Source organism: Chroicocephalus ridibundus, chromosome 4 (assembly GCF_963924245.1).
Source record: "Chroicocephalus ridibundus chromosome 4, bChrRid1.1, whole genome shotgun sequence".
In the NCBI taxonomy this organism is placed as follows: domain Eukaryota; kingdom Metazoa; phylum Chordata; class Aves; order Charadriiformes; family Laridae; genus Chroicocephalus; species Chroicocephalus ridibundus.
The window spans coordinates 30868601-30895474 of record NC_086287.1 but is presented as its reverse complement, the minus strand read 5'-3'; the positions used below and the strand labels follow the sequence as shown (position 1 = coordinate 30895474).

General features: G+C 36.8%; 1 protein-coding gene across 2 annotated transcripts in view; it reads right to left on the bottom strand.

The window, feature by feature from the left end:
• The window catches only part of SLC25A21 (solute carrier family 25 member 21), a 259335-nt gene that overhangs the window by 51302 nt on the left and 181159 nt on the right, over nt 1-26874 (bottom strand). For both annotated transcript variants that reach the window (XM_063332193.1, XM_063332194.1), the window contains exon 3: nt 15800-15883. In XM_063332193.1, the coding sequence (XP_063188263.1) occupies nt 15800-15883 (84 nt within the window). The remainder of the gene's footprint in view (nt 1-15799; nt 15884-26874) is intronic.

Here is a 26874-nt window from a genome sequence, read left to right as displayed (position 1 = left end):
AACTGGAATACCATCGGGCATCCCCACATTTCGCCATTGCTGTCTGCAACACCTTCTCAGACATGAAAACTCTGAGATTAAGAACAAGATCCTCCACAAATGAAAAGAATTGCAATTTAAAGAAAAAAGAAAAAAAATAGCATAATAGATGATGACTAGCCCATATATTTCAGGTACTCTCTACACAATTTTACCCAAATTCAAATCTTATATAATTCTGATGATTTCTGGAAATGCCTGTTAAACACCTGTTAGCACAATACATGCGTATTATTTACATGACAGAATTCTAGGTGTCTAAATTCTGCTTACCATGATGGATATCTTAAAACCTAGGGCAATTGTAAAATTAAAAAGTGTGTAATTTAATATGTTGTCTTAAACACAGCTTTAGGTAATACGCCAGAAAAGGCTTAGAAAGGTAGTGCAGAAGAACTTGGTAAATAATCTGTAATTTTGTAGGTCACTAATGAATGTGGAAAGAGCGTACTGTTTACACAGAGCCTATGGCACTGTGGACTATAATGATCACACAGCAAGACCAAAGTAAACGTACGTGCTATGCTCTGGAAGGCAATGTGAGCTTCATTTTGAATGAAATGACTTAGCTGGCACAGAAGGAATCAAGGAAGGTCCTGAGGAGTAGATAAACAGCAGCAGCTTATATTGGTCAAAGATCCTGGACTTTTTTTTTTTTTTTTTTTTTTAAAAAAAACCCAGAGTTTTAAAGCATTTGTATAATCTAAGCAATAAGAACCAGGATCTGCACTCTTGAGTAGTTTGCATTCAAATTTGCTCTTTTCCTCTACTGAAAAAAAATAATTTTTCTTACATAAACCAAAGAGAATACATTCCAGTTTTCAGACTGTCTTAATCTTATGCTGTAGTCTTTCACATCTGCTTCTGGAAATATTTTTATTCTTGCCCACCTGTCTACGTCATCTTTTGGTAAGGAACTCTGTCCTTCTCTTTTTGCTTCTCTAACTACCACAGCTCCCCAAATCCTTTCTCTATCAAATATCTGCTAAGAATGTATTTCTTATAGGAGGTCTCTCAGCATTAACACACCAAACTATACAACTCTCGGTGTATTTCTCCTGACTGACCCTTCCCTTCTTCTTTTTTTTTTTTTTTTTTTTTTTTTCCCCCAACATGTATACTTATTTTCCTTTTTATGTCTGATTTAGGTCATCTCACAGGTAGTACAAAGGAGAACACTAACACTTAAGAAACAGTGGGAAGGAGTAAATAAACTTTATATAACACTACCACTAGCCTGAGTATGAAAATAAGGGTTGTATAGCAATTACAGGTTGAATGTGAGGGGATTAATTATCATTTAAAAATAATCACATATATTTAAGCAGCACATATTGCTGTCTATATTATGGTAAGTTGATAGTCTATCTCCCAGAAGCAGGATATCTATTATGTCATTTGAAACTGGAACTGCTATAGCAAACAAACAAACTAGTAAGTAAACAGTTATACAGAATTTTTATGGATGTGGCTAGAATTAACATTTTAGTAGCCCCATGTCAGCTCAACTGTTGTGCATGCAAGGATAGTAACAAAGGCTAACACTTTTATGGCTTATACCTTAAACCAGAATTTTTTTATGCACTATCTGAACTTCCCAAAAATTTTGTGAACAGCATGAAACACAATTCAGTCTTTGCCATGGGCAGATTCTAATGTCCTCAATAATTTTTAACTCTGTCTTCATTCAGAGTAACTTCCAGAATAATGGCAACAAGCAAATAAAGCATAAAGTCAGAGCATAGACTTCAAAATCCGGCATAGGAATTACTGGCATCACGAAAAAAAACAGCTATGAGAAATACTGTATGAATTTTTGAACACCTCACTCCCGATTCCGATTATTTCATGAGTGACCTGTCAGGTTCTGTGGTCAGGTGTCTGTGTGCCTCCACGTTTAATCAAAACATTTGCACGGAACATAAAGATTAAGACATAAAGTAAGAGTTATATTAAAATTACTATTTAGGGGTAAAGCCATATATGGCAAGAAACGCAGAACTGTATTTTCTGACAGGCCTGGGTTCTGTTTCTTAAAAGAGAAAGAAAATTAAAGGCCTGATAGAAAGGCTTTAACGAACAGAATACTTTCCATTGACTTTAGAAGGATGTGAATCAGGCCCTTAAAGTAGCAACTTGTTTAGTACTGACTGCTAAATTTATAGCACTTCTTTATTTTCTCTACGCATAACAGCATCCATTCATCTCACTGCAGTAACAAAGCTGTAACCTGATATATGACAAATATTACAAGCTTAATGGCTGATGTCCATTACTGATGGGACCTGCTCACCATTTAGAAAAGATTGGCACTGAAGGATTACTGAGCAAACATAGCACCTGAAAAAACTTGCATGCAGGAGTCTGTCATCAGGTGTGTGATCGAGGGCATTATCCGAGAACGCTGGCTCTTATCTTCGGTTGGAAACTGCTGCAATTGCCAACAATTCTCAACAAAGAGCTTCCGTCATGGAAGGCTGATATACCGAGCCAGTCTGGTGATGGTTTACCTTCCCAAGGCTTCATTCCTTTTTATGGATCACCTGAGACCAAGCAGCACACCAGTCTTTAATAGCTTAAATAGCAGGACAACCTAGCAAACTGATGACAATCAAGGGAAAACCAATCCTTTTCGGTAGAAAGACAAAATTCCAAGCATTCCCTCATGGTAACTTAGAAAGACTTACTTCTAAAACTGCATTTTCCCAAACAGGATGCTGAAGAAAACTTTCTTGCCACTGATCCCTAGCATTTTGCAGTGACAGCTAACTCTCCCTGTATTAAACTGCTCACTAGTAAATTTTTCACCTTTTACACCACTATAATTTTTCTCAGGAACACACTAAAATGCCTCTTTCCCTTTTCCTTTCTGTAACACTAGATAAAATTACTATAACAAAAATTTGGACAAAGCCTATAAAAATTGCTATTTGTACAAAAACACACTGTTATTTTTCTTGTAATATTACAGCTTTGAAAAATTACTAGTTATTTGCAATTATTAACATGAACTGTAGAAATACTGATGGAGACATTTTATTTTTCTCAAAATTGTCACAATATATTTCATTTGCACAGGATTTTTAAAAATGTAACTGAAAGTTTTGGTTTGCCTTTTACATGCTTCCTAAAAAAAACCTAAATTAGTTTCAATATTTGAATTAAATTACCCGTTTATTAAGAAAAGATGAAAAAATTGAGATGAAATACTTTAACATGTTGTGACCCAATAAACATAAAAATCTGAATATTATGCAAGTATACTATTTTGTGTTTTCAAAGGTAGAGGCATATTATGTGAGAAGATATTAAAACAAAGGCGCAAATGCTAATTGATTAGTACTGTACTTTTATCCACAAAATGGATTCTTCTAAATCACGGTGGCAATCAAACAAATAAATACTACCTTTATAGTAAACGGTAATTCATACTGAAGATAGACGATATTTCCAAATAAAAGAAGTGGTGTGAAAAACAAGCTCTTAAAATATCTGAGATTTTTTTTTTTTATATTATAAAGTATTTTATACAGAAAACTATTTGAATTTATATTTTTACTTTAAGACATAAGTGGAATATTTAATTTGTTATAAAATGGAGTTTTGCAAATAAAAGAAGGTACTTTGATCAAAACTTGACTTCTGTTAAGTCAGGATATAAAATTATTTTATGTGGGATTCAAATAATGAAAAAATTAGTTTTATTAAGAAATGTTTTAACAGTAAGTAATCTGAGCCCCTACCTAGATTTGGAGGCACCAGGAGTGTAAAAGTATTTGTCCCTGTCATAGAGTTCAACTGCTACAAAGAACAAGGAATAGATGCATTGGGTTTGGCTACCCAATTCCTATGATGCAGAGGTGTTTGCTTATTATGGAAAATTCTGTTTATCAGATTAAAATAAACCCTAAAAAATCATTCTGTACTTGAGACACCCAGTCCATGATAGTCAGCTACAAAACAGTGTATATGCAAGTTCAGGCAGAGCCAAAATACGCAAAAATACACAAACACTGAAGGCAAGCTGTAAAAAAAAAAAAAAATCATGGGAATTGACCTTGTATTCATAACTGAAGGCAATCCTTCAGTTAGATTTACCGTCCCGTACGCTCCACGAAAGCTTCAGAAATTTACCCTGAAGTGCCTGCTGGCTGACTGTGAAAGAAGCTGTCTACGCTGCATAGACAGAATGCAACGGTACAGTCTATCTGTGCTTATATGCATGCATTACTGTAAGGAGATGCAGTGTCTTATACAGGCATTACTCTTGGTGGAGGCAATTTTACAATTAAATAAAATGACTTTTATCGCATTAAAGTTAGTATCGTTATTTATAGGGTAAAGAGCGACAGCAGGCTGTAAGTAAAGCAAAAGCAAAGCAAAGAATGTGAAAACTAAAACCCCAGACTCATATGTATTTAGAATTTTATTTTCTTTGAGGAGGCAAATAGTACAACAGGCAAAATAAACTATTTCTTTTTCACAGTTTGATTCTCAGAGTCATATGGAATGCAATGTACCCTGAAACATGAGTTAGCATTATACAGAAACGCACTCTTCTAAAATATTTCCATGCTCGATGCTAATGCTTCATTTTACCGTTTTATTGAAAATGCATTCCATGGAAAATCTACATAACTCTCAAATATTCATAGCTATTTACATTGCCTTTTTATTTCGAGTTTGTGCATTGCTTTAGATGAATAGTTTCTCCTCCATGGTCAAACATAGATATTTGCAACATTTAGCTCACTAAATTTCTTTCAGAATGTGAAGCATGATATACAGGAAGATTTCAACTTGGGTAAAGAATACGGCCAAGAGGAAAGGGGTTGGTAACGGTGTTAGAGATGAATGACCAGAGATGAACACCTCGCAGTTACTGCTGCAATGGCAGCTCTACCACTCAACAAAAAGAAGCCTGTCAGGGAAAGATGGTCTTTCTAACAAAGGTGTATTTTAGAAGTTTCTCATATAATACAATTCATCTTCCAACGTTAAAAAAGAAACAAAATTAATTTATAGGGGAAAAAAAATATTGAGGATACCTTTATTTTCAGAGTATGGCATGCTACAAAGTTGTTAGTAAAAATATTATAACCTATAATTAACCTACCCTGAAAACAAGAAAATTACGGATATTGAAAAAATTCTACCTAATCATCTAATAGGCAGATGTAGACTTACTGCATCTTTGTACTTTACAGTTAAAATAATGAGTAAATGTATATAATGTAAAGCTCAGTTATTTCTGGAGTGAAAATGTTTTATCACTGAACGCAATACTTTATTTTGCATAGGATCTTCATCTGCATTTTTTAGAGATTTAAAAATTTTAGGGGTTCAAATCAAGCAGAATTATATATAAATAAACAACTGAGGACTATAGAAATGAAAAGGACCGGCATGGAAGAGACAAAGCTGTGTTTTCAGATGTAACCAGTGAAGAAAATGAAATTAGATGAGGTAAAGACATGCAGATTAGAGAGAGGAATAATAGTGTCATTATAGATAAGTATGAAATATAGTCTAAGAAATGTGCTAAATCTATGTTGTCTAATTAGTTAGGTCAAGACATGAAAAAATTAATGAGGATTTTTTCTCTTGCCTGCTTCAAACTACAACTTATAAACTTCTATTTGAAAAAGAAAGCTTCTGACCTAAAACTCTGTTGCTCATTTTCACATGCATGCTTCCTACAACTTAAACAAAAATGCTTTACTTTGCATTTTACGCTGTCTGCCAGGTATTTCCTGTGAACATCCCATCTAAAATCTCTTGGTTCTAGTAACTAATGTCTGTAAAGAAAATCCTGGCAAAACTGCAGTTTTAAGCTTCATGAGCAGCCATTTTAAACAGAAAGCTGGTTTCGTTGTGTTGACAATCACATTTTAAACTGATTCCTTCCAGATGAAAAGATGCTTTTTCAAACAATGTAATAAAAGTGTAAAGTCAGCTGTTCTAAGGACATAAAAGTGATTTATCTGTTCTCTGGGCGCTGTTTTTTTCTCTCGATACAGTGGAATTTTTCTTTTAAAGGATAGGTTAACAATTAATGGCTACTAGAAGCACAGATTACAGAGAAGTAAATAAGGATTTGTCTTTTAAAGAGACACAACACAGAACCACAATTAATTTTGCATCCCATGATGCATCCACGATTGTGTTTATGAAATGTTAAATGTTAACAGCTAGATTTACGTAACAGATAAAACAGTTAATTCGGACAGCTGACTATTGACAATGTCATCATCAGATTTCAGAGCTACTACCTTTGATAAGGAAGAAGGCTTCAGATAGACTTCAGATCCTTTTACCTGCCTGCAGCTGGGCATGACAGCCTTGCACCAGCTCAGATTTGAGAGACCCCCCGCCCCTCCATCAGTGTTAGAATCAGTTTCTCACCTTTTAAATACCAGAGATTTTGATGGCTATATATATATTTGTATACACACCATATATATATATATATAAAAAATACCGGAGATTCTGATGGCATATATATATATATATATATATATATAAAAAATTTCAGAACAGGCAAGTTGTGTAGGGACAGACCCCCAAAAAGCGGCATGATGTAAAAAGTATGATTTAAGATTAAACTAGCTACTTAGCCGTAACAGGCTAATTCATGCTAATTGATGAAATCCTTTCTCAGAGGATACACAGCCTTGGCCGTGACTAATCTCGGAGGGGTTTTGGTTCCCGACCCGAGGGCTTCTCCTGAGTTGAAAATTTTCCTGCGGCCCTGGGCGAGCCAAGGAAGCCCTGGAGAAGGGCAGCATGTACGGCACACCCTGTGCGAGCTCTTCCCAGCTTTCCAACTCTAGATGGCTCTCAGCTCAGCTGCCCTGGGGGCACCCTCCGCTCCAGGCCACGGGGGCCGTACCTGAAGGCATGGTAGGCTTCGGGGCTCAGCGGCGGCACCAGGTCGCTGCCCAAAATGGGGAGAACGGTGCCGGGCAGAAATGTCCCCATCAGGGCCCCTGGTGCAAACCTCCACTTGGAGCACCGGGGAATGTCGCTGTCACCCCTGTGAAATACTGCAGCCCGGCACGCTGAACTGGTGACTGAAGAGGGAGAAATTCGCGGCCATTATCCTGGGCTACCAAATTTGGCAGACATGTTCTTCACATTTCTGAGAACATAAACACGTTCAGAAAATCCGATGACACAGCATAGTATGATATTTTCCATACACCAGACTAAAAGGAGTTTTCTTTAGAAGCATAATTATTATATTGATCTACTTAAATGCGATGTTTGAAACCAACAGGAACCTAATTTGGTAAAAGGATAAATATTTTTGAATGTTAAAATCATAAGGACTAAAAATTTAAATTTTGCTGATCTTTTGCTAACTAGAGTAGATAGATAAAAATGGATTGTAAACAACACTTGTAGGTATCTTCTTACTACTATGAGCACCTTATAATGCAGTCATCTGATTCCAAACTGAGGCCTGTAGGATCTATTGCTATGAATACTAATACTACAAGGAGTTCTATTTACGTTATACTGGTAGAAAATAGAGACACTCAAGAAATCCTAACTTTAAGATTAAAACCATCTGATTCTGAAAATATTTGAAACTTAAAAAAAAATACAACTTGGACCTTTAAAAAATACAGAACAGACGCTTACCCAGTGTAAACGGGTGTACCTCCAGTGGCCTTAGCAAACAATAACAACTAACGCCAGTTAAGGTCTGGCCTGTTTACTTCTAAGGTGCTTATAAGATTTACATTATTTTGTTGTGTTGTGTTCCTATGGGAAAGAAATAAGCATGTGTTTCATCTTTAAAGCATACGATTCTCAGAAGTGATTCCCTAAAAGAGTGTCCTTGTTTACTGTGTTGCCATATACACCGGCTCAAATTTTGCGAGTGAAATGTGTGTCCATCAGTAATAAAAACATGGTTAGCCGAATGCTGCCCTTAGTTACACAAGTACAGTCTCATTGTATTTCAGAGAGCTACAAACATAAAACTTGGAATAGAAGTTTTTCACATTCCAGAGCCATTTCTTATGTTTTCAAGTGTTAACATATGAAGATGGGGGTAGGGAACCTCCAATCAGGAACAGAGAATTCCTGCTTGAAGGGGATGATGAAAACCTCATGACAGTAACATCACTGTAAATACTGCTGACTGTTAGAAGACAGCGCAGTCCACTGAACGGGGCCTTGCAGTCAGGATATCCAGCTTCAGGCATAAGACTCCACTACCTCCACGTATGCCCTCAGACAAACTACTTCACAAAATGGATTGCTTCATAAGTCTTCGGACCCCTTCTGAATTAGGAGCCTGTATCAAAGAATGCAGTTTTATGTCCAACACACATGTTCCTCACAGCTCTGATATTAACACTGTACCATGGGGCAAACAAATGACATGGTATCAGGCTGCTCCATGAGAACCACGTGTGCATGCTCCACTCCAGATCTACTCAACTCCCTGGCACTTTGCACCCCAGTATCCCCACCAGTACAGTTGAGAGAATGGTACTTCCTTCTTCCGTGAAGTGTTTTGAGTCCTATAGGTCAAAAGAACAAGTATCATCTTTGTTTCATGACTGGGATTGTTGGCAAAACTTCACTGGATTATGAACTGGTTAATTTTTATCTACTTAGTGACTGAGCGAATGCATGAACATTTTATAAATAGGCATGCATACACATACGTACACACATTTCAAAACATAATGAGGCATAACGATTTCCTGAGCTTTTTGCTGTCTTCATTGGGAAATGAGACAAAATTGAGTTATCAAATGTGAATGTTTATTTACAAAAGAGAGCAGAGTGCACATCACCTTCATATAGATATACAAAAGACGTCTCCTTTCTGACCATATTTGATCTAAAACTTTGTGAGCATAATATACACCACAATCTTAAAGTAAATTACCAGGAAAATTCTGTCAGTCAAATTTTGTGCCTTCCTTTTCTCTAATCTTGAAAGCACTCTTAATGATGGTTTTACTCAAGGCTGTACCATAATTGAAATTTTATGGCTCAGCACCCATTCAGAGTAAGAACAAAAATGGCGGTTTTAAGACACAAGTCCAAACAAGCTATAGACAACTAAATGAAACTGAAAACAGTAAGACCAGATATTGCACGTAGGTCAATGTAGAGTAAGACATGGGGGTAAAGTAAGAGTAAGTGGCACAAGAACTGTAACAGGCAAAACCGATCTATTACTCTGCATATATATGTGATAGATTATGAAGAAGGAACTCTTGCTAATTACCCAGAAGAAATTCTTAAATTCTTTTATTGTGTGGCACCTAAAGTCTATGCTAAGGCATTTTTTTTCCCTTTCACTGCAGATCTGTGAGCCCCATTCCCCACAGGGCCATGTGAATTCCATCTTCTAAACTGCATGGGCGTGAGAGCGCTTGCTGAGGAGTGTCGTGGTTTGCCTGTAGAGGAACTGGAACCAACAGAAAAAATGGCAAAGAAAATGGAATCACTTACTTCCAAAAGTAAGTGGACAGGTTAAACAGTTGGTAATTTTAATTATGTAATACGAGAATTTGTCACGTCCCTACCTAAATCTTGTAAGCTCACGGCTCCCTGAAAATATGCAAATACTAGCTTTCCTAACACTGAGCATTTCTTTTTTAAAGATACGCAAAGCAAGCACAAGGGTTCAAAGATTCAGCTCTAAGACTTTAAATTTATCCACAAAAGCCAACAGATTTCACACAGGTTCACAGTTTAAGCCAACACACTGTCCTTCACAATTTCAGTTGCAGTTCCCAATTCAGCAAGGTGTTATAAAGCTTAACTGACACTTTATGTTTCGGGTGATATTATTTCACACAGGAACATGATAGTTACTTCTGATACTCTAAATCACGGGTTTTTAGTGAAGTCTGCAATAGACGTAATAGTATGGCAGGAAGATGGTAATGTAGCATAATGTGACCCACAGAATAATTCTACAATGTGTGGCATAAACAGAAGAAAAATTAGCAATATACTATGGACTATGGGGATGCATCAGGACAGATACAGATAGACATTTTAGTACTGCAGTGCCCTTTTTTGTGCCTTCAGTCTCATTTTAGCAAGGCTTTTACATGTATTATGAGTTTGTAAGTGGTGAGGCAGACCCGTAGGACTAAAAAGAGATGGATCTGTGTACAGATACTTCTGAAGTACAAGTGCTAGCAGACCTTCCTCGGTGTTCAGGTGGATGTTACTGTTCCTATAGTGGCTGCAGAAGAGAAAAGGTGCCTGTACTTCAGTTTGCAAGATCACAGTCTCTGAAACTGGCAGTGCAGGCAGGTCTTTACTAAGAAACAATATTCTTGAAGGTAGCAAGAAAATATAGATCCACATTCACTTCTGCTTCTCCTGGTATGAAGTGCCAACAAGAAACCAAAGAGTGAGGCAGATAGCTGTGGGGGGAAATAACATCTTAATCTACCACTTCTGCTTGCCTCAGAGTACTTAAAGCAGAGCCTAAAGTCTGGTCTTCTGATACCACAGGAATTTATGCCTCCAGTAAGTGGAAATGAATCTCTGCTTCATAACTGCTCTCTGGGAAAAGGGATTTTTGGCATGACTGGCCATGTCACACTTCCCTGGTCAGCAATTTCATTGAAGGATTCAGGCGCAGGGTAGCCAAGTATTTGTATCTTGTATAACACTTATTTGGCAGCCTTCTGATAGGTCTCCTCAGCCCAGTTGGAAGAGCACACATCCAGCTGGGCCCCAGGAACAGGCGGTGATGATTGCTGGCGAGCGCCAGAGGCCGGTGCTTGCCTGCAGGGCTGGCAATCCTGCAAGTCTCCTTCCCTGACCTGCTGGCAATTAGAATCAGCAGAGTATCATCTGCAGCCAGCTGGGAGAGCCAGGCCTGGAGAGCACTGCTGTAGCCTCTCAAGCACTTGTTACCACCACAGACAGCCTACGGACAGAGCCAGGACAAAGGAGAGTGCTAGCAAATTCCTTAATTGATGAACGATCGCTGATATCACGTAAACCAGGAGCCCTCCAGCTTCTGCGTGTTTGCTGACAACTCTGCACTCATCCAGCTCCTGCTTAGTCTTGGCTGTTCTCCCACCTACTCCACCCATAGCTGACAAGTTTTGTGCAGCTTTATAACCTAATCCCACTAACGTATGAGTCAGGGTGTTGCTTATTAAAAAAAAGGTGTGTGGTCCTACAGACAATTATAGGTATAAGAGAGTAGTAAGGCGGTGCTGAGAACAAGACAGGAATAATTATAAAGCTATTGGGCTGTGTAAACATGGAGGTAATTGCTCCTTCCCAAACCAAATTAAACATAAATAATTAAATAACTCAGTAGAAGTAATGAAGTCTCAAATGATCAACGACAATTGTGTTTTGCACTTTCCCAGGACCATCTAGTTCTAAGAAAGGCTAACAGAACTTTAAAGTGTAACTTATTCAAGTGTTCAGTTATAAAACTGGAAACGGGACACTACTACCCTTTCTATTTCAGGCGATTTAACCAATGAATGAGAGAGTAACAGGTTTCTTGACTGAGAGCCTACCAAAAAAGCCAACTGTAACCCAGAACATTTACTGTTAAAATTATGAGCCCATGAAAATCCAAGTTTATAAGAACAAAGTTGTTTACAGACTCAAAATAACAGCATCCATCATTTTAATGCTGTAACTGCAAATTAAGACAGTGCAGATGGGCATAATTTTCCATTCTTAATACGAGACACAACACCACGTGTCTTTAATATAAATGCAACATATACATTCAGCTAGACTGTTGGTTTATTCTTACATTTCATATTCAAACCTAAGCCATTATCGAAAAAAAAGCAAGTGAGTACAAATGCAGTAAAGATGACAAAGATACAAAAATTGATCATTTAATGCAATCTAACATCTTATTTGTAGGATCTAAGAACTAAAAGTTTTCTCTATTAATGGTTTCAGTTAATCCTGTATCCAAACATTTTCTCCAATAAACATGAGATTATTTTTATGTTGGCTATAAAGCTGTCACTCCTCAATAAACAGATATGCTCCTGGTGGGTTTACCTCTGCTGTCAAAGATCTGTCAATTCATGCATCATCTCATAAGCGAAACCAGAGAAGTTTGGACGCATGGCTCCTAGTGAATCCAGCTGAGCAGAGGTTGCTCACCACCTGAGAGGATTCGTATCGCTGCAGCCCCCGTGCAATTGGCAGAGACTGGATGCTCCCAACACAAGTTCCCAAAAGCCCTGAAGTTAATATTACTGCCTCCCTTTAATAGAAAGCTATGTGACCTTTAATGCTCTGCTCGACTGGGCCTTCCTTTAGTGAGTCTCAATTAAATTTTATGTTTTGTGGCTCCCATTTTCTTGTAAGACAAGAAAAGAGTTCAAGGGATGGATCCTTCTTTGAAGAATTTAATTCCCCATGGAGAAAATTTATTTCCTCTAAAGAGCTGCTCAAAGTCTGGGGGAAGGGAGCTTTTGTAGGGCTTTTTTTTTTTGTGTGTGGTTTTTTTGGTTAAGAAATTTCTAGTATTTTGTGAAGATAAAGGAGCCTTCAGATTCTTTGAAAAGGATGATGTTGTATTAGTGGTTAGACTGGAAATATTTCTTCTGTCCTTTTCACTAAAATGAGGAGAAAATCAGAGGCATGGTTAAAGAGATCCTGGCCATTACTTGTCATGAAGAAACTTTCAATGAAGTTGCTACTGTGATACTGTAGTAACATAATACCGGTTAATTTTCAGTAAGAGGCATTGCAGCAAATGAAACATTTGCATATGTATTCATAAAAATAAGTACGTCCTAAGCTAGTTCTGCATACTTAACCTCAACATAACAAGGTGAAAAAAAATAAGGCATTAGGAAGTGTCTTGTCTGAAGTGGACTCTGACGTTCTATCTCCATGTGGTTGCCACTATTGAAAAAATAAATACAAATGAGCATAAGCACTATTCCCAAATGTAATCATTTTCAGGAGCGGGCCATTAGTAACATTTCTTTTCCCACTATGTTCCTTTATTTAATTAGTTTGTTCTGTAGTCAACTTAACATAAAATCACATATGCCAGTAGGGAATTCTGAGTGCTGGAGAGAGATACCTAGACTCCTTATAGTCAGTGTACACTGAATTAGATATTTCAGAAAATGAGTTTAAAAACGGCACACACTGATGGGGGCATTTCATATTGCCAGTATGAAATAAGCAAGGGGCATGAATGAATTTCTTATACCCTTCTCCCAGATTTACACACCTGAATCTGAACATCTCATAAATTGTTTTTGTCTGCTTGGTATATAAATGTGGAACTCTTTCTTGGTGCTCTCTTTCGCATATTTTTGTGGTCACCCAAGGAGGGGGTAATCAGGATTCAAGGTTTCCACTAACTAAAATACTTCACAGTCACCTCTCTCACCTCCCTCACAAGTGTCAAAATCACTGGACAACTTGTACAAATGGGAATGCAAGACTCATGGACTGAAACAGGTTTTTCAGGATTAGTTGATTACTTTTTATATTTTTAGCCAAAATTTAAGATTACCTTGAATCAGAGATTCTTCGTGTCCTTTTTTCCTAGTGTTTACTCTTGGTGACTGTTTAAATGTGACCTTCTGCCTCTGTCTAATGTCCTGGAGAAAAGCAGGTATTCATAGAATTTGCTTTTTGTTTAGATCAGTGTTGACTGCTTTTGCAACAGGCAAGTAAAACTCTATTAGCTCTAGCTCGACAGAAATTTAGTGCAATCCACTGCTAAATTGTGATTTAAATCTATAATAATTTCATGTAATCACCTTCTTTTCCTGCTTAGAGAGTCTTGCCTTGATATAAATATAAAAAAAAAATTCTGGTTTGGTTCCAGTATTGGGGCACAAGCATTCTACAGCAAAAAAAAACCACCAACAAAACAAGCCAACAATCTGAATTTCTCCTTTCTGAAGTTCATTCACAAGTGACTACTGTGCTCAGACCCTTCATTGTTTCTCCACAGTGAAACAGTTTATGTGTGTTAGGCAGTACACTGCCTGAATACCAGGAAAATAATAATGGAATCAAATCCGTAGAATAAGTGATAGCTGTATCTCTGAAAAGCACTTGAAAAGCACAACATGTAAAACAACTGAAACAGAGGAGTCATTTCCTTCTACCCCTCCCCCAAATAGTAAGGGAATTGTGTTTTGTATGGTACACTGAAGTTTGCAGTGTCCTGCTACTATTGTATTCATGCAGGTCGTACAAATACACATTTACACAATATAATAATGTAGGTAATAAAATAAGACCCTAACATCAATTAACTTGGAAGCTGTGTCTTGATTTAGATTCATTCTCCAACATGTCTACCTATTCTTAATTTTACATTTTGTGACTAGTTCAACAAAATAAAAATACCAATGAGTTTCAATGAGATAAATAGCATTTTCATGCTCACTGACTTAAATATTGAAACTAGTTCCATATTGAAAAAGATTGACATGATTGCAAATATTAATACTTTCCTATTACAAAAACATAGTTTTATTTTGAGAAGCAATAAAAATTAACATATACTCAGCTTAGAAAACGCCAGAAGTCACAAATTATCATTTTTTTGTGAAATCTTTTTAGCTGTTATGCTTTTTAATGCTTCGTAGTGATAACGTACAACATTAATCTTTCATCAAAAGTGAATTTACCACTGATAAGGGCAAATGTGACAATTCCCTCTCTCGACACCTTAATGAAACTTCTCTACATCTCCCGGCTTTAGCAATTCAAACCATCCAGTTCCATACCTAAGTACTTCTGTCACGTAGCTTAGCTACAGCTCACTACAAGAAACAAAACTGGTCTAGTTCTTCATTTTCACTGCTCGTCTCACCTCTGTTCTCCCGGTACAGCTTGTGGACACAAGAACTCTGTGCCTCACTATACCTACGCTGCCTCCACACATGGTATCTATGCCAGTATATATAAGAACAGTTCAATTTTGATGAATATATGGATAAAAAATGCGTTGCTATTGTATTTACAAAGTTCTTATGGAAAGCCTGCCAGCTACCCAAAGCTGGGATTTACTAATTAGAGTTACCTTGATTAAAGGCTAGCTCCCGAAGAGCTCCTGTGGCTAACAGGCTTAACTTTAAGCATATGATCAGTCCCATTACATTCACTGGCTTTAACTGGACTGCTCATAAAATTAAACATGTATTTAAATGCCCTTCTGGATCAGAGCCCAAGTCCCGTAGAGGTGCTCAGGCTTGGAGCAGTGGTACCTTCTGAAACCAGTACAATTCAGGTGAGTAAGGACCACAAATCCTTTTTCATATTCTGTCAAACTGAAAAGCCATGGAATTTTGCTCACACAGGTCCTGGAAACATTGTCTACCACAGCTAACTGGGAATGCTAGTTCATCAGAGCTTGGAAACAAGTTCTGAAGTTCACTGAACTGCTAATGGCTCAGGCTGAGCTAGTTCAGAAAACCAGGACAAGAAGATACAAGAACCTAGATACTGCACTCCACCGCCGGCCATCCTGCTCCCAGTACTGAAGCAGTGTTTGCCCCGGTGTCTCTACACCGCTGTGAATTGTCGTCTTTAAGCATATCCTAATAGCAAAATTTGGTTTTGTGAGTGTAAGTAACGCTAAGACTTTTCAAATTGTGCTCGTTATGTAAGACTACATGTTTGCCAAATCCTGGCAATTGCAAAAAAGGGTGGAATATAAAGAGGGTCTAATGTCTGGAAAATGGGTGATTAAAAAAGGTCACATAAAATTGACAATTTTAAAAACATATACTCTTACCCTTCTCGTTGGAAAATAGTCCTAAAACAGTCCCCCAGGCTCTTGTAACCGGTCGGATCAGTTTTCCCTCTTTGAATTTGGAACCTAAAAAAAATACAATTTACATCACAGCATGAGAAGTCAGGGATTTTAAGTCACTTTTAACTTTCCAATTATTATATAAAAGGAGTTTTAAAGATTTTTTTTTTGTGTATCTGATTCATTATTATATACTGTTCCTGATATACTTATTAACACTGTTTTCATAGAAGCTGTTAAACTAAAGAAAAATAGAGCTTTAGTAGTAACTTTTTTTGTAGTTTATGGAACTCACAGTATAGCTATCACCTTTGACATTTACACCTCTTTCTAGTTGTTTGAAAAATAAGCTGTTAACCCTGTGCCTGATCCAAAGCCCATTGAAACTAATGGCAGTCTTTGAGTCAAACCCTGTTTTTGAAAATCTGAAATGGAATACTATCATGAGTTTCACTATGAAATGAACACACTGTGCAGTTTCTTTCTTTTTATATCTGATGCAATTACAATAAAAATCAACCAGAGACATGACCAGAAATTAGAGCACCATTCATTTTTCATAATTTAATAATAAGATTCACAATAAAAGCAAGCAATGAATTATTTTAATTAAAACCTTGTTTTCTCTATTCACATTTTGACAACAATAAGGATTTCAACAGGAAGCTTGTGGCCTTGAAAGGAAAATCAAGATTATGATTTAAGATTGTAAACATCTTTATTTATGATTTATGGATAGCAGCAGTGAGTTTAACAAACTATATTATTTTACTAAGAATCTCAGTCAGATAACCCTATTTCTTGCAGTTTTAAAACTACAGCAAACACATTCAAGTAAATAGCATCGAGAAATCTAGAATACAGTTTTAGCAACAAAACTTCTTTTTAATCTGCTAATCACTATGTAGCACCTAAAAAAATAGAATATTGATTTTAGCAATTTCTGTCTACAGTAGCCCTGTATCAGGCAATCACTAAGTTGGCTTTATCACTAAGTACAATAATGATTCTACACAACAAATAGCGTTCAGTGGTTTCAAGGAATAACTGACATTATAGTCAAGAACGTCATATGCCACAGGCATATCGCTCTTCTGAGAAACATCTATTATTACTTACTCTAAAGATGATACTGAATCTCATCAATATGTAACAAACAAAGGTATTTTTAACTCACTGTTAAACAGCAATGTTCTCCCCTCTCTCAACAGAATTCGGTAGGGTCAAATCAAGGTTTGTATTGTGGCAAAAGGCATGCGTTGTTTTGAACACCCGTATTTCCTAATCTGTGTTCTGTGCTAACACATCCAACATTTTATTCACTTTGAGGAAAAAATTTCCAGTGATGTAATACAATTCTTTGGGCAATTATGAAGGCAAGCCCACACCTTTTTTGAAAACAGTTAGAAGGAAACACTGAGTCCCTCCATAGTTCTAATAAAAGTTGTTCAGGCACATCTGGGATCTCTATCTGGGGTAACCTCTTTTATTAGCACAAGAACTTGCTGCCAAGTTGGCAGAGTGGAGAATGCTATTCAATAGGCTTACATTCAAATAAGAGCTGATGCATAACATTTTGTCTGAAAAGAACCCCTGGGAAGGCTAATAGTTCAAAAAAAATGCCTCACTGCCATCACACAAAGTCCAACAGTAATATCAGCTACAGAAGTTTTTACATTGTGGCAATCAAGCAATCAAAATTATAACAGAAAGTAGATTCTATGCACATTTTAATATATTTAAGACTTGATTATTTATACCGCTCAGCTGAAAACCAAAAATTGCTTTCTTTTGCTTAAAGAAATCTTGCAAAAGCTCACTAGTAAATAACTTTTCCCAAGTGTTTAAAAAATAAATTTTTTCTTAACCCAAACTCCTTTCCTTAAGTTTCAAGATTTGGCCCACTTGTAAACTCAGAACTATGCATCGCTGTTTCTAAAAGATCCTCTGAATAATGTGCCTTTCCTCTCTTTCACCCTGCAAATGCTCCAGCATGTCCTCCTAGCACGTGTCTAAGGTTTCCCAGTAAGTCGCACTCGCACAACTTTATGTAGAACTGGGGCTTCAACCCCAGACTCACCGTGGATCTCCACAATGTGCTGAACATACTTATACGATTTTGTTTTACAGTTAACAGAGTGTTGACTTCTCAACTAAATTTAAATGATTTAATAAAAATACATCTTTGATAGCAGGAATGAAAATCACAGCAGAAGAAATGCAATAATACCACGTGTAATTTATGTGTATCAGATGAAGGATAACTTCTTGCTAAAGAAGTTAAATCAAAGGAGGTTTACATTTATTTCAGTTTTTTGTTTTAATGTAGATAAGACCTTAGTATTAAATGAGTCCATTTGTAACACTGAGTCACACAAATAACATATTCCTTCCTTTAGGGTTTTTGGATCCATTCCTTCCCTAGTAAATCTTTTTTATAGCTTTAACAGCGATCCTAAAATACATGCCAATTATGTGCTTCAACCTAGATCTGCGAATTGGGTTCTTTGATTCAGAATTGCTTGCCTCAATAAAATAATTCATAACTTTTTAATGAACTAGCTAATTGATCACCAGCACTTGTTATAAGAAGCTCAGGGAAGAGCTGAAAAAAATATTTGTTCTTTTTTCTGGAGGCAGCAACAGTCTGTATGAGCAATCTTAATAATACAGACGAGTGAAAGCATTCACTTCAAAAAACAACCTGGCCTGTTTTTAATGATTGTTTAGAGGAATGAACACAACTGGGGGATACATAATGGCTTTCTCTGCTTCGAATCCATTCCTTTCTAAAAGCATTATAAAACCACTGAATTTCATGCATTTTTGAAAGCTGGATGCCTGCCTTGTATGTTGTTAGCTTTGCTAGAACAAAAAAGATAAATTCTCCTATGAATATAATCAGAGCATTAACTTCTGATCTAATTTATCATTTTGAAGTCTGAAAAGAAGGCTGCGCAGGGAGCGTTCAGAGACATGCTGAAGGGCCATATGAGCAGAGAGGCTTTTCCAGGGCTGGGATGAACGACCTGCTGCTCACTACTAGCATACAACAAGCCTCAGAAGTCACCGGACACTCCAATGCGTTGCGTGTTTGTCAAGAGCTTTACCACTCTAAAAATGATCGTCAGGCTTCATTTCCTCCCCTCTCATTTTCCTGCTTCTTGGCTTTCTGGCCATAATGCTGTGGTACCGAGCACTCTGACCCTGGGAACGCTCACAGAGCTGTGGGAGTCACTTTGGCCCCCGGTTACCTCTTCCTACCTGGGACCACCCCCAGCACCTACTGCCTGCCCTCTCGGCTCCTCCTCGCAGTTCCCACCTCCAGCTCCCACGCCATGAGGGACCTCACAGTCTCCCTTCTTGGGTCATGGGCTTGGTCTTTTACGCCTCCTTTGACTGAACAGAACCTTTGCAGTAGCTTTGTTTGATACAAACAGGTCCTGATATTGCTTAAGAAGAGAGCATCAGTGTCCTTCCCTGTTCAATCCAGAAGACACATGGTTGGGATCTCAAAATCATGTAAAACCATCTGAGGTTTTGGGGTCTGTTCAAAAGGCTATATCTTCATTGAAAACTCTGCATGATCTAAACCCATGAAAATATTTTAACTTATCCACACTAATCTGCACTAAAACTACTACTCATGAAATGAATAAACTTAAATTATTCTTATTTTGATAGCATGAGAGAGAGCATTTTTTTATGGTTGTAACAGTCCTTATCAAGAACTCTCAGCGGGCTCAGCTTGGAATCCCACAACGCAGAAGATGTTTGAGTCCTTTCATCAGTTCTCTGAACCACTTACCATTTAACAAGTGATACGTCATATTGTGGAGCAATGACTCTACATAAACACATGTATCTGTTTCCAATGCCTAACTTACAGTTCTTGTTGGTTTTATAATAGCCAGTATTTTATTCCGAGTTTTGTAAAATCCTCAGTCCACAAGGTGCTTTCCTGCCCCTCTTCCTATTGCAAAAGTCCTCTAAGTAGTGTTTTCTAACACAATCAGTATCTGTAGGAGAACAAGCAGATGTGTGTGCTTTCTGAAGAAATGAAATAAATGTTTTTTCTCTCTCCCTCTACCAGTTGCTAAATGTTTTGTTCATGCTCGCTGAACATCTCATCAAAGTTGTCTTGTGGACATCCGCCATTACAGTATCCAGGTATTTAGTTTAAAGTCTGTTCACCACAATGTTACCTAGCAATCTGCCCCCTTTTATTTACTGATCTGGGCTGGAGAAAGATTTCCAATTCATGCTGAAATTGTTTTAGTCATCTTAAAATCTAAAAGGAGGAAACCAGTATTTTCATATCTAGATTCAAGTAGATAGTGAGCAGTTAAATCCCAGCTATGTAGGACAACCACAATGTGATGTGGAGCAGACTAGACTCACCAAATTCTTGCCGCTGGGTTTGCAAAGACTATACCCTCATGCGTAAATTCCAGAATTTCTTCCTGCTTTTATACAGTGCTGCTGACTAGTTCCTCAACCACAAAGTTCAGAGGGAAAGAAAAACACTGACTCAGAGAACCAGGCTTTATACCATGTTGCAGTGCTTGCCAACAAGTGGCAGTCTTAGCTGTATTTTCCTTCTCTTCACATGTCTCGCTAGGATTTTTGTCGTATGTTCTACTCTGTTTTGAATAAAGCTCCTAACATTTCTCTCCATGATTGGGTTTTATGCAGTACCAAAGCAAATAATCTCAGCTACTGAGGTGTTCAGATGCTTTAAAGAAAAGAAGAATGTTATATGGCATAACAACAAAACAAATTAAATTATCGGTGCAATGTTAAATTTAAAACAACTTTTAAATAAATTTACAGCCTCTGGAAAACCGAAAACAACACTTATAGCTTTTTTACACTTTCAATAACTCCCATGATTCCAGACACTTCTAGCTGTAGTTACCCCTACCAGCATAAGTTGATAAAAAATGTATAGTCTGAAGCTTTATATAAATATACATTATTTAACAGTTCACATGCTTATAATAAAAAATAACTGCATTATAATTTAAAAAGATTTTGATTTGCTAACTTAAACATTTATTCAGGTGTTACTACTAGTTAGTGCTATCTACTGATGCTTAGCTTTCATGCAAAACTTTGCACTGCAAAACGGACCTTGATACTATAATTTATTTAACTTTTTGGCTGAAGTTCTTTGAGTTGCTTATGTTACTTACAGGATAATAACTAAATTGAGAGTATAATTCTGTCACTTATTTTAACAGTAAATCACATGAGCTGTTGAAGAACCAAATATTAGATTTCAAAACAAAAAACCTAATTATTTTAAGCCAAAGATATAAATTTTGCTAGTGCCAAGGTCCTATTTTAAGTATTATAGTATGGCTATGATGATTATTTAACTGCAAAAACCATATAAGAATACAATAAAGTAGTAACATAGAGAAGAGGCAAAGAACACTTATTCCAATCATTCTCGGTAGCAGGCATAGATTTGCTTCCATCTAATCACAGAATTTTTCATACAGTTCATATTTACTTCACAAGTAATAAACCAGAGTCATGAGTAGAGAAGTATTACCAAAAATAATTTGAAAATTCAGCTAAATTAATTCCACTTTGTTGGAATTCATGATACTTTTTAGTTTTTTTACCTCTATGACTTTTGTAGGAACATGTTTGGGGTTTTTTTGAAGAAGAAGAAGAAAAGAAGGAATAGAATAATGGAAATATGGTAAAGATACCCGGAAAATTCAAAATTCTCTGCAGAGATGAGTTTTATGTGAGTTAGAACGTCAAGTATGACAGTCATGATGGATTCTCACATTTACCAAAGTATTTATCAAACACTGCAACTCATAAATTCTCCATTCCACATCAGATCTCCGCCTTATTGCAATTCTGATCCATTCTTCTGTCCTTTCCCTATCTGATTGGTTATCCAGCAATTTGTACTCATCTCCGACAAAAAAATCTCAGAAACTGCTATGAAATGTACGTAGGGCAAAAGGAGGAAACACCACCAGTGGGTGAGAAAGAAGCAAACACCTACATCTGAAGGAGGAGTACATTCACACTAAAAGTTAGAGCCAAATCAACAACAAATTTAGCAATTTACAGCAGAATTTAGATGGAACAGCTTGGCTATTCTGATCAAAATTTGAATCCAATAAGATCACAATCAGCTGCCACCTTCCTTTAGGTTAGTTAAAAGCCACTTTTCTAAACTCTCATAAAGCAATTGGTCTAAACTCTTTGAGCCTCAATGATGAAAAAATCCTGTGAGTGGCTGACTCTGAGCTTACAATTTTTTGAAAATATTTTCCCTGAATGAACTGCATCATTGAACAGAGAAACAGCAAAGTCCTAAATATGACAAAACGGGTTAGGTGGTCCACTGGTTCTCTCGGTTGGTTCTCTGAATGTGAGTCTTACTCTTAGACCAGACAAAAGCACACTAAACAGAAAAAGAACTTCATCTTTCCTGTACTTCCAATTTCTTTTGTAGATCACTTTCCTCTATCTCTTGTTTTTATATTCAAGCTAAGCAGCACATCATTCCATCAGAAATACCAGTATAAAGCAGTACTACGTATACCAAGAATGTAATAAAGTGTTTTAGAAATGAAAGTTGTATTATGCCAGCTACTAATGAAGAACTATTCTACTTTTTTCTCCCATAGTAATTTTTCCATTATATGCATGGGAGAAGCATACAGTAGCTATAATGTCAGAAAGTTTTCCTTTACATGTAGTTTTAGAAGAGAATATTTAACAAAAATAAACTTAACCAAAAGGAGCTCAAATTAACCTATGTAACTGTTTCATGATAATCTACTCTGGTAATTTTGCTAATGAATAACAAAAATAATTAGTCAAAGCAGTTACATACAAATCATTTAATGCCTTCCCAAGAAAGAAATACAGCAGAAACTAAGTTCAAACCTTAAATATTTTTAATAATCTAATTTCATCAATGAGTGTGTATGTGTGGAGGGGGAATTCAAAACAACAACAAAAAATGCAGTGAAAACTACCATTTTTTCCTTCCACACTAAAAACTCTTCAGGGAAACATCACGCATACTCGTAGCTATGATGTTGTACAAGTTCTCTTTTTTTTCCAAGAATGAAAATACTGAGAACGCTTGCATGTTTCATAGCGAGGTGAAGTGAGGCTCTGGGCTGGTGTCCTCCCCACCTATTCCACATGCACAAGATTTCCTATCTTCAGTCCCCAGCTTCCCTTGTGTTTCTGGGGTCCCAGATACAACTGGCAGCTGTGGGCTTCCGCGAGCTCCTCGCCAAGTACCAGCATTTCCTCCTTTTTATGGACCTGCAAGCAGCACACATTTTTATTATCCTTTAGAAATCGCTCCAATATTCTTCTGGCTGAAAAGCCTATCTACAAGTCCTGCCAGGGCAGGAATGGCTCCGCTGGCCTCTCTGCCAGTGTTCTGGATGCCTCGAAGGTACAATTTTGTCCTTGAAACTTTGCTTTGGCTGCCTGGATACAACTGCTGCGCGCAATTCAAGATGACAGCGACGATCATAAAGGGACAGCTATATTTGAAAGATCACACAATATTTTGTGTGAAAGACCATGCAATATGTGTGAACTTAATGATCATACAAAGGTAAGATCAGCTCGGAAGTGACCACTGTAAAAGTAATAGGTCAATTTAAAAACTGCTTGTGTTTTTTGTCTACATCTTCTTGTGTATAAAGCACTTAGTTACACTGGTGAAAGAATCTGCAGAAACCAGTTATGGTAAAGCCAGCCTTTTGTTTTTCACAGTGATAGTTTATTTCTGAAATCTCCTGTAATCTCTATTGCCTAACTAAAAACAGCCCCCCAGAATCTATGGATTTTTTTGCCCCTTATCTAAACTGGACAAATCATTGGAAATGGCACCATAAGGAATAATTTTGTATTGTCAGAGATGATGGAGTTATTTTTATGATTTTAAATATAGGTAGTCACTCATGGCCTAATAAATACATCAACAGAAGTCTGGTTTTCATTAGTTTTGGATAAAGACTTGTACATTTTCCCTTGAAACAGCTTATAGAGAAAAAACAGACAAAGTGATGAGGAATATAAACTAATGACTAGAAGAGATTTCACAAGAAATCAGATATTAGATTATATTACATAAAGCCCCCAGTATCCCGTCTCAATTAATGGAAAAATGAGAATGCGGTTTGGCTGATTTCAGCGTGTACCGTGTGTCTGCTTAAAAACTGTCCAGTTTCTTATCTCAGTTTAACTTCTATTACAAAAATGTATATCCTCTCTTGACCTCTCTTGGCTGGACTAGATGGACCTTTAAACTAACCCCGCAGAGCCATTCTTGTGTCCTGTGACATTACTTACTGCGATCTACGAATCCATTACTGAGTCTCTGCAAATTGGAGCCTTTGCAAAATTCTAATGTAAGTAGGAAAACTTCACCTATCAGTTAAGATTGTTTTAGTATCAATGATATCAGATTAGAGGAATAATGTTGCTGTCTTTAAAAAATAAGGGTATTCTTTATTACTTTAGAAAGTTATAAAGGCAAATCTTAATGCCGCTTTGTAAAATAAAACATGTATCTGATAAGCCACAGGAAGGCTTCAAATAAATAATTACTACTGGTCATTACTGGGCAATACCTGAAATACAAACTATAAGCATCGTTCTAAAACTCCTCCAGTTTAGGAAAATGTAATTAAGATAGATATCCTGCAGGAAAAAGTCACTTTTTTCTTCAACAATTCCTATACAAAGAGCCAAGTACTTCTACATAGCTTTCTCCACAAAGCTTTGATGTCAGTGTCCCCTATGGTGATCCCACAGCACTTTTCTTTTTGAAAAGGCAGGAAAATTGTTGCGGCTTTGTGGCCAGAAGATTTTGGGGGAGGATTTTTTTGAGAATTGTTCCATACTTTTCAGTATTCATTAGCATTTTAAGTTCTTTGATGAGATCAGTCTCATCATAGCTTAGTGTATTTTTTTTTTTAGTATTAAAGTGATTTAGCACCAAAAATTTGCAAACCGCAATGAAGCATACATTAGACTTGCTCCCTAAGGTTAAAGTAGGAAAGATAACCAGAAATATCTTTTCTCCCAAAGGAAAGAAATGGTCAAATACAGAAATCCAAACTCATTTTCAGTGGAAAATAGCCAAAATCAAATTGTGAGTTGTTGAAAGACATGTTAGTTTTGAGTGTTCACCCAACCTCCTATGCTCGTACTGGAAAATATTTAAAAGGGAAAAAATTGCATTAAGATATTGTGGCTGAGATTTTTAAAATAGCGCAAGGGATACAACAAGATTTACTCTACTGGAAAGCACAGCTAAATGCCCCCCATTTGAAAACCTTAACTCACATGCCCTTTCTTATTAACAGACAAACCATTTTTAATGACTAATAGCTAATATACGTAACGTAGACTTTACCTACTATGCATATGCTGATTCCATGTAAAAATGACTTTTTTCTCTTAGATTGTATGGCTAAGCGACAGAAATCGTTCACCTCTAAAGTAGCATTACCTTTTGAAATGAAACTAGTAAAATGAGGAAATTCTGAGTTAAAGACTGAAACTCAACTCTTACCCACCCAGCTGTGCCCCAATATTACAGCTTATATGGAATTCATTATCAGCCAGCGCTGAGCGACCTCAGCAATTCTTAACATACAGTAGGGCATAACAAGGCAAGTTAAGGACGAAATTTCCTCTGAAGCGCTATGGCTTTCTCTGCTGTGGTGACTTAAAGTGAAACTAGTAAAATATTGGAACACTCTTGCTTTCTGTAATACAATTTACCTGAAATAATGCACTTCCCTCCGTAAAAAGCAAACCAAAACTGTAATCCCATAACTTTAAGGAAACGTTGCTCTGCCTTGCAATGGTGGCTTGCCAATGTCCTTCAGAGTCCACAGATACATAACCACACTTTCAGCAAATTTTTTGTGTAACATTAAAATTTATCCTAGGAAGTGAAAAGAAACCTTTGACACCTGGGAATACACTCCACTGCATGAAAATATTGCAAAAATAAAGATGAGTTCTCCCAAATGCATCGTAGTGGAAAAACAGCAATTATTTTCAGACTTCAGTAGATTTATTTTTATTTTTCTAATAACTCTTATACTATTAATAGTTAACAACAAAAAATAATGCCAGACAAAACTCAGAAGAATCTAGAATCCAGGCTGTATGCTGTGGTCAGAAGACTAATTTTGAGTATCCAAAACTGTGAATCACAGTTGCTACAAAGCTGTAAGGATACTATTTTTTTTCGCAGAGCTAAAAAGCCCCACCCAATGAGATTTTTTTTCTTATTTGTAAATACATTTTGAAAACTACCAAAGTTCAAGTATTTTATGGCCCAGTTTTAAACACCAGAAAATTAGACGTAATGCTGTAATGGAAACACTAACAGGCTTTTGACAACAGCCGTGCAAGGCTGCACCTTTATATCACAACACACTCTCCCAGCTGAAAAAGCTCGCTAGTTATCCAGGATAGTGTGGAAAAAAAGAGTGTTATTATTTTAGGAAAGACAGTTGCTTGAAAATTGGCATAAAGTGGTGAAAATTAAAAAGGAAGGTTTCTTTTTTCCCCCAAACTCAACCTAACTACTCCATAAAGTAATGCACAAATCATTCATTATAATGAGTCATAACAATGATTTGTGATCTTCCAAGTTTTCATTTTATGCCCCTCTGTTTTTCCTTAAAGACAGGAGGATAGACAAAGACTGGAAACTTTGGGTCATATGGATCACGGCACCACTGCTATGTCTGGAATTTTCTTATAAATATCCTATTGCTCTGAGGTTCATAGGCCTGACTGAAACAGCAGGGACGATCTCATTTGTACTTTTATAGTTGTAGAGGGATTTGCAAGAGTTAACGCAATTTTCCATAATATTTCTTACTGACTTCGGGAATAAAGGGAGAGTTCCCTTTTTAATCAGTATCTGAAACACTGTTAAGTCTAAAGAAAAGCAGGACTTCTTTCAGATTTAACAAGGCTTTTCCAAGTGCCGATAATTTTAAAGGTACAAAGCAAGGCAACTTTTG